Raw genomic sequence first — 14,287 nt, 5'->3', positions numbered from 1 at the left:
AACTATATTTATGTTGCGATGAACGTAGAATGCCCACCGCTACATTAGATTGTAGCGCTGGCTAACACTGCCAAGATTAGATTTCACTCAACAAAATGCCTAAGTAAGTATAATATTAACGAGTTGTCGCTGTAGCCCAGCGGTATAGCACCGGACGTGGAAATACAGAAAAAATATTCGATGCATTTCCTTGCGTCTGTGGCGTCTTTGTGTCATTTCATAGCTAACTGTAAAGCCTCACACCCAAATACTTCTAAAAGACAAACCTTGGTCGTTGTGAAAAACAAAGGGAGGGGTCATTTCGAATTCTGGCTACTGATGTTATACGGCGAGGCAGTTCTGCGCGTTTAAACCGAGTAGCGTCGCAGCCTAAAAGAGAAGTCAAGTACGGAATCAGGGTTAGTGGCGGAGTGCAACGAATTGTGCACCCGAGAGCTTTGAACGCAAACGAAAGACAGCAATGACAGAGCTGAGAGCTTTTCACTTTTTAAGCAAGCGGGCATTTTATTACTCAGTTTTCCACAAAACCCATACGGGCTACAAGAAACAACACTTCGTATTGAATAATATGAGCGCTAACAGCGTTCCATTCGTCGGTTCGTCGTTCGAGATGTAGATAAATATACTAGAAGCTCAATGCGGCAGGCGCCGCATGTCTACGTGAGGAAGTTAGCGTCATGGTGAACCGCTCAACAACTGCCAAAGACATGAGAAGACAGGCTAGAAGGACGGGCGAATGTCTTGCTCCTTACCGTGTCGTTCATTTTCGCGCACAGAAACCAACTAATCCGACTTTACACATAACGACGAGCACTTTTAGGCGCTTACAAACCATCACAATGACACAATGTACGACTAATCCAAACACACGAGCGCATATGACCCAAACGCACTAGACGTGCAAGGTTTTCTTTTGTCCAGTAACGTGGAACAAATGTGTAGTAGAAAAAAAAAAAGAACTAAGTAAGACGCTCTCGCTGCACGCTCTATAAGAATCTTCGGCGCAAGAATGATGTACACTTCCTCAGCTGAGGGAGTCGTTCAAACGAAGCACCAGCCAGCCAAGACATACATGTTCGCCGTTCGTAAAATGGTCATCCCAATAAAAGAGAAATGAGCGCTTTAGTGCGCACTTCTGCTTTGTACAGCAAATAAATTGCCATCCCCAGCTCAACCGTGTTTCATTTGGAAGACCCACACTCAGCCCAAGCCTCCTGAAAGCATTTGGCACGTATAATTTTATTCAGCAGAACCAAGCATGGAAGGTTTCATGAATATCTCACTGTCAGTTTCCTTTTATTTTCTGAGCACTTTTAGGCGCTTACAAACCATCACAATGACACAATGTACGACTAATCCAAACACACGAGCGCATATGACCCAAACGCACTAGACGTGCAAGGTTTTCTTTTGTACAGAAATAAGCGAATAAAACCACGCAATGACAACACAGTATTTCAAAATTGACTTCTTTTTCTGGCATGGCTGCAACGAATTCTCAGTGAGATTGGCAGCAACATTTTCTCAAGAGAATTGCAAGACATTAGATTTTAGGAAGTGAGAGACCGATAGTGGGATCCTAATACGCGCGTAAAGGCGAACCTATGAGCAGTTATTATTGCGCTTTAATGAAGCGAGCCTTCGAGTATGCGCTTTTCTTTTTTTTCTGAGCAAGTTCTTCATCCACCCACAGCCGTGAGCCGTGGCATAGTCATCATCTTTAAATAGATGCACAAAGCGAAACTGCAGATGGTGTGCTTCTCTTGTGCCCTTTAAGTCAAGTTTCAATAAGTACTTAGCCAAATCCAACTTCATTCGTCTTCTCTGTGTATTGCCACAGTATATATGTATTTTACTATAAAACAATTTTCATTTGAAAATTATTAGCAGCAGCAGATTTATTTGCACACAGTTGATATTGTTGTAGCGATTATGAGCAGTGTACCCTGTCAGGGAAAAAAAAACGACTGTTAACATATTGCTGACAATAAGTTTTAAACCCCTCAATGACCACACAAACACGCAGGTCTAAGTAGCAGGTGTCTTCGCCCGCAGGTCTTTGAAATAGCATTCATGACCAACGTGCAGTGTGACGCCTTCTCTTACAAGATAGTGAACTCTTCCGTACAGACAAGCTTCAGTACACGCAACAGTTAACGTCTCACATACAATAAGGAGCTTCCCCTCTATCTTCTGCCAACACTAATAACTTTATTTATACTGCTGCCAGCCTAGTCGGTGTTCTCACTCTAAGCTTAAGTTTACATGCAACTCAACTGCGCTCACCATGACTTACACGAAACTCATTGATAGAACTCATAACATGCGCACTCCTAGGCGCCAAGGCATCGAAACATGATGCCGGCTTGTGATTATCGAGCGCTCAATCGAAGCAACCCTGTGCACGGGCATAACCGCTATGTCATGCTTTGTTGGGCCAATTCCGGCTTCGGTCGTGTTTAACTCTTCAAGCTTAAGATGAGTGTGTCTCTCAAAGTTTTAAGCGAGCCCAGAAATCTCCCTTTGCATTAGAGAACTTTAGCATAGCGCGTTCCGCTTACGCAGGGAATTATATGTGCAGATGACCTCAAGCTCATCTGCCACTGCGCGAGCGTAGCTGGGTCCCCGCGTAAGCGGATCACGGTAGCAGTATGCAGACTGGGTTATGGTGAAGACTGATATCTTCAAACCTGGAGTTGCAGCGTGCTTAAGAAGCTCCCAGGCCACGCCTCATGCAACAGGCACCGCCGTCGCCTGGACTGCAGGCTTTAGATGTCGAGGAAGGCTTTCCTGTTCATAGTCCAAAATAGAGCTCGGAGCGTGCAACAGGACCACAGCCGCGGAGCTTAAGTGCTGTCCCGGTGACATGTGAAGTATCCTGGGAGTTTCTGAAGACATGTGCACCCGATGGGGGAAAGCATCCATGGTAGAGAATCCACATTGACATGGCCGCCTTGCTTTGGTGTCTAAAATGCAGTTCTGGTTTCGTGAGTTCTGCATTTTCGTTCCCGGACGTTCACCCGAAGAAAAATCGATCATGTCCAGGACACTAAACTTCCTCGCCAGGAGGAGAAAGGCGATCCGATTGCGTCACATCAAGAGGTAACCGCTACAACCGATGCAACACTTGACAAAGATGGGCTACTTTGGGCGTTCGGAGTATACGGATCGCGGAGGAGTGCACTGCACGAGGCTTCACAGCTTCTGTGCCTGCGGCGGCTCGAGCTCCAGCACCAGCTTCTCGCCGTCGGCCTTGTACAGCGTCTCGACCAGGTCCTCCTTGGGGTCCTTGCCATCCTCTGCAAGGCACGCAGAGAGAAAGGTAGATATTAGGACGTGTACATGAGCGCTGACAGGTTTCATCTGAAGAACAACGTCATGACGGAGCTAAACGAATTAAGGAAAAGGCGAATGAGGTCCTTTTTTTTTTTTTTTTTTTTTTTGAGTACCTGAGGTATGAAAGTGCACAGAACAAGGGGTAGAGAGGGATCCTGAGTTCGCAAGCCAAGCCAACTTATTGACAACTGGACTTGTCTCCATATGGGCAGCGCGGTCATCGCTGGTGGTGCTTAAATAAGCGTTTGCTTTCAAATAAAAAAATGTTAGGGAGGAGGGTGGCGGAGAAAGAAGTAGGCCAAGGAGTGAAAAAATATTCTGTCGGTATGTATTTCTGAGCCTGGAACGGGTGACCCCGTGGGCTGAAAAAGAAAACAAAAAGCGGTGGCAGCAGCAGGGAAAACTACAATGTGGGCTGGATGATATAAGTCGGTAACCTGTTTTAGGTTCTGGTTCAAAATCCACCCCGGTGAAACGCTAGACCATGCGCATACTTCAGGCATTCTAAGAATCTTGCTGGCCACCACCATTTCCTTAATTCTTTACTGCTGTGTTTCATCGAGTGTATCAGATTTCATAATCGTTTTACCATATGATCACGACGCTATATTTATCTCTGATGACGCGCCACGCAAATGCAAGCACTACCAAAGCTCAGCGTCACTGTAAGTCAAACGATGAACGAACACACTCGCTCGAGCACTACGACACCTGCGTATGCGAGCGAATGAGCAAGTTTCTCTAGCAGTGATAGCGGCATCTGTTCCGGTAATCTTTTTTTTCGTTCAAAATTGTCCTAATACGACTTTTAACCTTACTGTAAATTTTTAATTTTATTACAGCTAGGTATATGGCAATCCATCTTACTTGCATGTGTTATCTTGTACTAGGCATAAATTCATGCACACTGGCTACACCGCGGCTGCTCAGAGAACGTGTACCTAGAACAGGGAAAACCCTTGCGTCCTCTTTGATGAATACTACTGGTCTCGGCTGGGATTGGTGCTACTACTGAGGCTGCATTTGCGAACTCGAGAGTTCTCGTTCACCGCTAACATAAAGCAGTGGAGTTTCAGCTGTTCATTGCTTAACAGCGCTAAATTATCGATAACTAAGCGGATTTTACGAAATTGGGTAACGTTTGTTGAATATTTGTTTCTTATTCTGAAAGAGATATTTGCCCCCGCACTCTCACAAGCGCCACAAGGAGAAACGCAAAAAAAAGCAAAAAATATATATATTTGCTCTTCCTGCATGCCGGAACAACACATGGGGACGCTACAAGAATAACGAGCAGCAGCTTGCAATAAGAGGAGGCGTCCGCGTGCCCAAGGTTGTTGTTGAAAGTCAACGCGCAAACAGGTGAGACAATGGAACACGTGCCGGCGACGCGTTCCGCGTGATAAGCGGCAGCAGCCAGCGTTGCCGACGCAGCTGTGCAAGGATTGATACTATAGCGGCTCATTGCTCTTCTCGTCATACAAAATTGGTTTATCAGTGAAAGATAAGATAACCGCTAGACTAGCCCATAGTGCTCCATCTTCGATCTACCAGCTTGCGAGTTTATATGGCGAATATTTCGCTGTGTGACGATTTATACTTCAACTTGGCTGCTGCTGCTGCTGCCGTCTCTCCAAGTTCAGCAGCTCGCGACCAGCCTGCTTCTGTGTCTGACCTGCTCACTCGATAAGAAAAAATTGCTGAGAAATTTGCGTGCTCTTTGTGCTCACTGCTGCCCGCTTTCTGTACCCTTTCATAACGGTCGAAATCCTTTATGCACCATAAATGTGTTCGGTATGTCTTACACTGCGCAACCTTTCACATCGCTGGTAATATGAGAGCACCGTTCAAGCCACAGTATGATGTCATATTCTTGCCTACGTGACTTCGTAGCAGGGGGAAGCATTTCCGATAAGTGGCGGAGATTCGAGCTACTGACTCGCCTAGGCTAGCACAAATTACCTTATGATCACACTTACCTTTTCGATCGAACATGGTGTGCTGTAGCATACGCCACGATACATCGCTTTGATGATTTATAGCATAATGGCGGTCACACAACAACGGTCAGTCCAAAAATCTTACGGCGTCTGCCTTATGAGACTCAGAAAAGGGAAGTGACAGGAGGATGGGTGGACGAAGACACACAGACGAACATGCAGTGCAGAGAGTGACGTGAGGCGAAGCGTAAGCGCGCTGGTTAGTGCGGCAGCGCGTCGGCCCCGAGACAGCCAGAACTATATGGTTTGCTTTGCGGCGCAGTTTTAGTGGACACGCACAGAACCATGACATGGTAGGCATTGAGCGTATACCATTGCGGTGATAAGAAGTCACCATGGCTACATAATATGTGAAGTGGATAGATGCAAGCACTTTACAGAAACACAATAAAGGCTCTACCCGCACTTGTGTTTTTCGTAGCGCTGCTGCCTCGCGAGTGGTCACATCTTGGACAGTGTGAGAAAAGGAGCGCGGATGCAGGCATATTACAGGGATAGTTTTGCGATAGCATTCGAAGCAATGTCTGGCAAGACGTTTGGAGCAATCAAATTGACGAGAGGCTCTTAAGACAAGCGCAGGTATCCGCCTTACCAGAATGCCTGCATGTGAAAATAGCGCATCCAAGCATAGTCAGTCTCTGAAACAGCAGTGCAGTGGCATTGTTGCGAAAATGGCATCAATGTGTTCCGCTAAACCTCGCTTTAATTTTTTACTGGGCGTACGTGCTAAACATCGCCACCAGCCGAGGCCGAACTGCTACCAGAGCGCACATAGCAGTGAGTGAAGTCCTGCACATCGTCCTCGTCATAATCAGCCTGACTATACGCCTGCTGCGGAGCAAAGGATCCTCCAACATCGTTCAGATCCAGCTGAAGTGTCCCCAGTGAGAACTTTCCAGTTCTCGCTAGTGACTGCTGCGGCCACATATCGGTATCGGCCCTTGCCCGTCGCGGCGTCTATACGAGCCTCTTATCTCCATTTTACATTTTGGCCTCGCTACTCGCATATCAGAGAGCGCAGTCTTCGAGGACTAACCGTCGGAGGGGGAAACACAGCCATTGCCTTAGCCCGGAGGGTGTGGCCTCATATCTCACATGACTGCGAGCTCTTGGTTAACGCTATACAAAATTTTAACGACCGCTCTTTCGCACTTACCATGAAAAACAAGCCTTACACTAACTTTACAAACCTGGAGACTGTGTTTCTCTCAAGGAAGGCAAAAAAAAAACAAAAACAATTAACTTCACCTCTCCAAATAAAGCTAGACCGAAAAGAAAACTTGAATGTATTGCACATTTGGTGCATTTTGCCCACAACCATGGAATCCAATGTACTAGATAATCCCGCGATGCTGCGAGCGAGGTATTGCAATTTGCGTAAGGTCGGAGCCAATGCATCCGTGGCAGGCGCCTGGCTGCGCGCCAGGTTTAGCAGTTATTAAACCACCAACACGATCCCTCACGCAGAAAACAACTATGCTAAGGGGAAAAGTGTGGCACAATAACTACTAAAACAACTCATTGGTGGCAGAAAATGCAATAAAGACAACGCATTAATGCTAAACGCACAGCCTTAAAAGTGTACCGTGTTGCTTGTTTTTTGCTCGTTCTCGTGAAAGCTATCCACGCGCTAACGTCTAACGTTCTCGAAAATACGGTCTGTTCTGTCTACGAGCCCTGTTGCGTAGAATTGTGAACAGAATATGGATTTTGGCTGCAAGGAAGCGATTCATAAACGGGCCATTAAAGTAGGACAGTAAAATGCATGAGATGACATGCGTTCTCCTGCAACTGAGTGCCTAGCGAGACAAGTAATAAATTTGACATGAATGCACATTCCACAAACCTTTATCCGTTTTCTATTCCCGTGATTGTGTTCGCTGCGCCACATTTCTGTGTACTATGGAGCACCAACTCGCTCCTCAAGCTGTTAATCTTTATCCGTCGACATGCTGCGTATAAGCCGGGTGCCGTATGAACCATCTGGCGTACCAATCATGCAACTGAAGGTCGAAGGCAACAAAAAAGAACAGAAGAAAAAATACCAACGAACATGTCAAGGACATGCTTGAAATGTGCCGCAAAAAAAAAGAAGAAAAAGAAGAAAATGAAAGTGCCAACTGGCTGGAATAACAAAGCGAAATCCAGGTGCTGCTGCAGCTCTGCAGACAATCAATCGAGTGCAGTTTGCGGTCGGGTGAGTCAAGGCAACGCGTGAAGCCAGGTTAGCAGGCGTGCTGGTGTGCCGGTCGTGAACGTATACTTACCGCTGCCCAGCACTTTAGAACTGGACACCTTTCGCATAGGCCAGCAGTCCGTGGGTCTCGACCGGCCGGTGTCCCCGTTTACTACAAAGAGACATCCCCGACGTGGCTGCACTTATCCATATTTTCCCCGCGTTTTTTGCGCGAGAGGCAGAACACTGGCTCGTCTTTCGAAGGAGTCGCCACCACTCGCGAGCAGACCGGTGAACGAGCTCCCTATGCGCTTTGTCACAGACTAACAGCTCGTGACAAAGGGTTCGTTCATGGCGTAACTGTGGCTGGCGCCCTTTCTCTGTTACTAAGGTTGTGGTGATGGTTATTGTTTGAGTGGATAATGACTGTGACCATGCCTTTACAACCTGCAGGGCTGACCGTCGCTGTCTTCTAAGGTTTTTCAGGATGAATATGAGATGTAATCATTAGGTCATTATTAACAGAGGCCCTGGAACTGGGAAACCCGTCGTTGTATTTCCTTGGGCGGAGTGTGAATGTGCTTTGAAGGCCTGTATCATGGGGCCCCCTGATGGCGTGGCCAAATGTCACTGCCTGGCTGGTTACGCAGTCGGCCTCCACTCTCTGCCTGACACAACAAAAGCGGTGCTATTATCAAGGCCTCAACTTTCCTTTCCATTAAACTCCACTAAAACACGCACGTAGATAACGATGCTGGCCAGACTGTAACAAGGCTGTCGACAGTCGGAAGTGCTTTGTGGAGGCGCACATTGAGCTGCGACCCGTCTCCAGAGGCTTAATTATACCTTTCACAGAGCAGTAGCTTCAAGGACGACTGGAGTGAATTGCAGGCGCTGCGTAGTTTTCTAACAAAAGAAAAGAAGCCCGGAAAAACGTTCGACACGGTTAGGCGCAACCACGCGCCTAACCGTGTCGTACCTTTCTCCGAGCTTCTCTTTTCCTGAAAAACTATGCAGTGCCTGTAATTTACTCCAGTCTTAAGCAACAAACTAGCCCGACTTTCGTAGTCAATGCATTAATGAAGAAAAGCGAAGATTGCTACACAGCAAGCAACACAGTGACAAAGCATGATTAGGCATCGCATGCATGGTATGCTGGAGGCCCATTCAAATTGCATGAAATTGTATATACGAACAACGCATCCCCGCACAACCCCACCAGCTGTACAGATGTACCATATAACCTGCTCTGTGGACGAAATCGTTACAGAAAAGTTTCTCTCATCATTCTCGTGGCCAACCGCCACTACTTCGGAATACCGCGGCTCCGTGTCAGCTGGCAAACGCCTCAGCAGCGGTAGCAATCAAAACGCTCCGCTTATGCGTGCGCAATGAGGCCCTTCTCTCGTATAGCAGTGCTGAACTGCACAAATTAAGTTTATTGCCTCGAGTGTAACACCACGAGGTGTACGTACCAAGCATGGAATACGTGGAAGCTTTCCTAACTGCGATAATTTCCAAGGCCGCAATTGGGTCGAACATTTATGCTGGTTTCCACTTGAGTGCTTTCGCAAAAGATGAAACGTTTCTCTTTTTGAGTGTAGCAAAATTACTTGCATAAATGCATAAATTAGTTATGCAGTAGAAATGGTATCGGTCGCCCTTACATTTTGGAACAGGATGAGAAGATCTGCTAGTTTTGATCGACACCCTTACGAAGCCCAACGTCACGTCTATCCGCAAAGCCCAACTACTCAGCCTTTGGAGATGGCCAAAGTTACACCTACAGGAGAAGATATCAGAAGCAGCACGTCGAAATTTTCGCTCTAGTGCTGTCAACGTCGTAGAAAACTCGCCAGGGGCTGAAAACAAAACATCTAACGTTGCGAAACCGGCGTTACAACCATCGCTGTTGCCTCTTTGCCCATTCAGACCTCAGGAATTTTTTCTTCGCAGGTCATTCATCGAAGAGCCCTTTCACGTTGTTCATGTGTACCTGATCGTAGTTATAATCAGCATAATCAGCGGAGCCTGCCTTCAATCAATATATACTATAGAAGCAACTTTTCTAGTGATTGGACTGCTGTTCCGGCAGTCGTCGCAGGTCTTAAGAATGCAGTTAAGCTGCACTGTGTAAAACTGCGGAACTGTGAGGTTGTGAAGCAGAACGAAAAAGCTTGCCACTTTTACGATACCCATCCCCCCTCTGGTTTTGTTGTCTTGTTCCTTGTTCCTGCTCCTAAATAATGAAAGCCCAATGCAGTCCACGCAGCAGCCCGCACAATAAACGTGACACAGCTAGTTCTTTCTCGGCTGACAGTCTTTGTATTTCGCGAAACTACCGCGTAACCACGAGATTCCGTGCAGCACTGACGAGCCCCGACCTCGTTCAACGATTATTTTTACTATATACTGTGTAAATAATCGTAGTAACCGCTTGCGCACAGTCTATGCTTTTTTTTTTTTTTTTTTTGACAGTGCTTGGTCACTTGCGTGTGAGCGATGCGATCACGCCTACATTTCTCATTCTGTAAATAATGCACAAAGCTCCCCCTGTCCTATCTTGCTATCGGTCCCTTCTGCGATTCTCCTCGCTATCCTTTCGGCCCCTTTTCTTTCCGCCGGCCGCGGCTCGGGTGCTTAGGATATTAGATAGCAATTGAATGGATGGCGACAATAATTTTTAACAAACCACTACCCCCCCCCCCCCCCCCCCCCCCCCCCCCCGAAAAGGTTTACCAGCCAATCCGCTGTTGCCATAGCCCAAAAATTGCCCTTTGTTTTTGTTTTTTTATTGATTTTATTTTTTTTTTAAAGCGCGCTTAGCGATAGCTGGAGTGCAGTTTGAGATCTCCCCGCGATGTGTTAACTTCCGAGTATCTGCATTCAAATTACAGGAATTGTCCTTCTTTATGAGCTTGAGCACGCAGTCTTGGGGCTCTGTGACAGCGGACGTGTAATACGCAGTTGCCTGTATACACTAGACGGCTGCTACGAATGCCCGCGCGACACACGAGCGCTTGTCGCCCGCCCACTAAGGCAGTCAAAAGGGTGGACAACGCCGGGGCGTGGCCTTCCAGCTGAATCTACGTGTGCCTCGAAGCCACTGCATCAGGTAAACTGCCGGTGAGCCCACAGCGCGAGAGACAACCAACGCAGCTGTTGCGTTTCCGCGTCCTACACGAACAGCATAGCGGAGGTTGGCGTGACAGCTCCTTCGGCATGCAACGGCCCTTCGCAAGGCTATGGAAGTGCGAGTACACGTGCTCACTTTCGCAAGCTTAGGAAGAAAAGCGCACCTTTAAAACGTCCGAGGGATGTTGTTACGAAACGGACGACCTATTCAGAGTGGTTGATCCTAACGTATAGGCGTCGTAAAGAAAGATGCAGCAAGGCTTCTGGCGTTGCGCGAGAATACAAAGCGGCACCTTTTTGTACTTCCAGTTACGTAACCAGAAGCGCAGTCTAGGCCAACTTAACCAGGAAAGGTATAGCAACGACGTAATCTTCAATTGCGCCATGCAACCAGAACTTGAGTCGCGGTAACGAGAGACATAGCATAGACAATTAGGAAGTTCATTGCGTCGTCGTTGGTCAGGGTTTTCTGCATGAAGCAGCTAATTATCAACACCCCATCATTTCAGGTCACGTTGTCCAAGGCTATATATTCCAGTGCTGTCTTACGGACGGTCACAGAAATAGAAACCAGAGTTCTTATAAAGTACTTGGTACGAAGAGGCTTCTACACCTAGTGTATACGCAAACATGGACACATCATCATGGCACCGCCGGGGTGGCGCAGTGGTTACGGCGCTCGACTACTGTTCCCAAGGATGCGGGATCGAATCTCGGCCTCGGCGGCCGCTTTTCGACGGAGGCGAAAAGCAGGGCGCCCGTGTGCTGTGCGATGTCAGGGCACGTTAAAGAACCCCAGGTGGTCGAAATTTCCGGTGTCCTCCACTACGGCGTCTCTCATAGCCCGAGTCACTTTGGGACCCCACAAACCAAATCAAACATCATCATTATCACCACCACCACCAATGCTGGCTACATCGACAACAGGACCGGCATTTTTTAATCGATCTCAGGTTATTTCTAACCCCAGCCAGCCTTAGCCACGCCATCCTAATTAATTTCTTCAAGCCATTTGTTCACACTTACTACGCCATCCTTAATAACGTTTCGACATCTTTTATCAGTTAATTCATCAAACCCATCGGCGAACTAATAACATGAACGCACATACACAAAAGAAAGAGAGACATTATGTAGGCACCAATGACATTTGTTTCGTTAATCGTTCGGTGCACCATGTGTACATGCCGTGTTCTTTTCGAATCGACATCGAGGTTCCTCGAGCATGACGCAGCAGTTCTGAGTTCCAGGCTATTAACGAAATTCTAGATGTGCCCATTTCGCCTTTACTCGCGCTATCAAGACAGAGTCAATGATGATGCGATGGCGGTGGCCACGCTTCCCAGCCGATGAGCATGCCCCTTGTGAAGGTTTGAGGTAGAAAGAGAAGTGCTCGTCCTCGGTAGATAGATCACGCCTCCTTCGCAACTTGGTCAGGACTGGGTGACGTAACCAAGTGCTCGGCTGCGGAGGAAACGCACAGGTACGAGAGACGATGAGGTAGGCCAAAGCACAGGAACAAGTTCCAAATTTTGCCTCGCTATATTCGCACACGGATGTAGAAAACATCGCGACAGGACTACATATTTTTTTCTGTTATCGAATGACAAGTGCGTACCGACGCAGACTAATCTCCGGAAGCCCTCGCAAAGCATCGCCGCGGCATTCGAATTGTGGTGGCGCGCCTGTGTACGCACCTGCCTAACATGTGTGTCGCGTAGCAGGCTTGTCGTTTTTTCTAAATGTGCATTGCTGAATGGCGCATGCACTAGGCGCATGTAACGGGTTTTCACAAGTTGCGCAGGTCTCACGGGGGTGCGAAAGAGATCGGCGAAATCGCCCGCTACTTTGAATTGTGGCCTAGGTATGCAGAAGACCCGATAGCGCCTTTCGAAGTCGTTCGTAATACTTATGGAGAAAAGCCGATAATGCGCATTCAACATATTCTGTCAGATTCTAACATTGCACAGTTACGGCAACGACAGCTGGCGTCTACTAATTATGGGAACGTTTCCCGCAGCTGCTCCAGAGTAAATGCTACTCGCACCCTAGGAGTCTGCAATCGTGATACAATGTACAATGGCCAAGACGACAAAGCGTATTTCCTCTTCCTCAAAGGAACAGCGCCCACTTCCGGTGATACGACGAACTTCCTGTAATCGTGCCGTTATCTTTTCTGATGAAATGGGTCATCACGCCACTGACATATGAGTTGCCTAGCTGGAAGTTGTGGTGTCGCACCTTGGAGGAAAAGGAATAACGCTGCTGCGACCGCTGACCGACCGGTGTGAAAGGCCAGCATGTTTGACAGTATATGGGCCCAGACGCCAACTGTGACTCGTGTTTTACGGAGAAAGACAAAACAAATATTGCTGAGGCTCGGTTACTTTAGGCAGAAGAATGATGTCAATCTGAGTGCAGCTGAAGAGGCCTCCGTGTCTGCTGTGCTAACAATTGCTGGCGAGAGGATGAGTGATAATTTCGTTCCTGCGACATTATTTCTTCATAAACGACAATCGTCAGAACAATGCGGTGGATCAAGTGCCCCTTCTATTGCCTGTGCAGCGCATATGATAGCACGCGCTGGGAGCACCTGGCTTTAAAACGTCATAAAAAAGGATATTGCAATGCAATGTGCACATCGTTTTCAAATGTACGCCCACAAGGATGTGCAGGCCACACACGCTGTTTCATGACTGTTACAGTGACTCACTGGTGAGTCATGAGCGAGTTTCGAACTGACTCTTCTGTAACTAGCGGCCGTAACACTTCCTTGTCTGAGACAGGGTCTACCACACGCGACTGCCGTATGGCGGCGGTCCCTAAGCGTCTGGAACAACGTGGCATGTGAGGCAGCCCGTCACTTATGCTATAGTTGTAGCGGTACTCTAGGCCAGGGGATTTGAAAATTTGTTTTGATAAATGATTGCGCTCTTTACAATTCCGTTTTGGTTCCCGAACATCTGAAACACATGTATGACTTAATCTTCCCCTTCTTTCTTTCCTCTACCCACTTTAATTTAGGACTGAGCGTCCCGAACTGCTTTTAGCAAGCTGCTTAGCTGTATGTATGGCCAATCATGACATTAATTGAGCTTGGGCAATTCTTCGGAGCTGTCTGCATGCTCTCTCTATAAAAATTAGGCAAGGATGAATGTAAGCCAGCACACAAAATGTTCCTCTGCATTTTTCGAAAGTTATTTGCATTGCTCGATGTGATGAGAACCTCCGCCCTAAGGGGCATCGACGCTGCCATAAAAATAGAGGTTTCGAAAATGCCATCGCTACTGCGACAATTATCATAGTGTTTTGACCACTGCAACCATGCTAGTGCGTAAGAATCTGAAGTATGAACGAAGGGTTGTTCCTTTTAAGCTATTTCACGCGCCATTTCATTGCGTAGGCCAAAGAATGTGTTCTCTTCTTGCTCCCCCCCCCCCCCCCCCCCCCACACACACACACAGACACACGTTAATATTTTTGTAACGTAAGTACACCAAACCAAAAGGGCACTCAGCACAGTGCATAGTAGATATAATTAAACGCCGCTCTTGCTATACACGGTGTCTTGTAACGTTTTCTAAAATGAACGAAGTTTGCCAACGAAATTGGTGGTTATTATATTTTTTTACAAATGCAA

The 14,287-nt window shown here is 47.3% G+C and overlaps 1 protein-coding gene across 3 annotated transcripts in view; it reads right to left on the bottom strand.

Annotated features, from left to right (window-relative positions):
• Positions 1 to 1,653: 1,653 nt before the first annotated feature.
• The window catches only part of LOC146199045 (aquaporin-9-like), a 50,891-nt gene continuing 38,257 nt past the window's right edge, over positions 1,654 to 14,287 (bottom strand). The window contains exons 7-8 of one of the 3 annotated variants that reach the window (XM_084594531.1): positions 7,604 to 7,684; positions 1,654 to 3,299 (exon numbers count right to left, since the gene is read on the bottom strand). In XM_084594531.1, the coding sequence (XP_084450657.1) occupies positions 3,196 to 3,299; positions 7,604 to 7,684 (185 nt within the window). In that variant the 3' untranslated portion in view covers positions 1,654 to 3,195. Of the gene's footprint in view, positions 3,300 to 7,603; positions 7,685 to 11,852; positions 12,112 to 14,287 lie in introns of those variants that run through there. The other 2 variants (XM_084594532.1, XM_084594533.1) reach the window with 2 other exon arrangements.

The sequence above is a fragment of the Amblyomma maculatum genome, chromosome 2 (genome assembly GCF_055883805.1).
Source record: "Amblyomma maculatum isolate TAMU_Amacu chromosome 2, ASM5588380v1, whole genome shotgun sequence".
Lineage (NCBI taxonomy): Eukaryota > Metazoa > Arthropoda > Arachnida > Ixodida > Ixodidae > Amblyomma > Amblyomma maculatum.
Note: the sequence above shows the minus strand (reverse complement) of the source record. Positions and strands in the feature narration are given on the sequence as shown.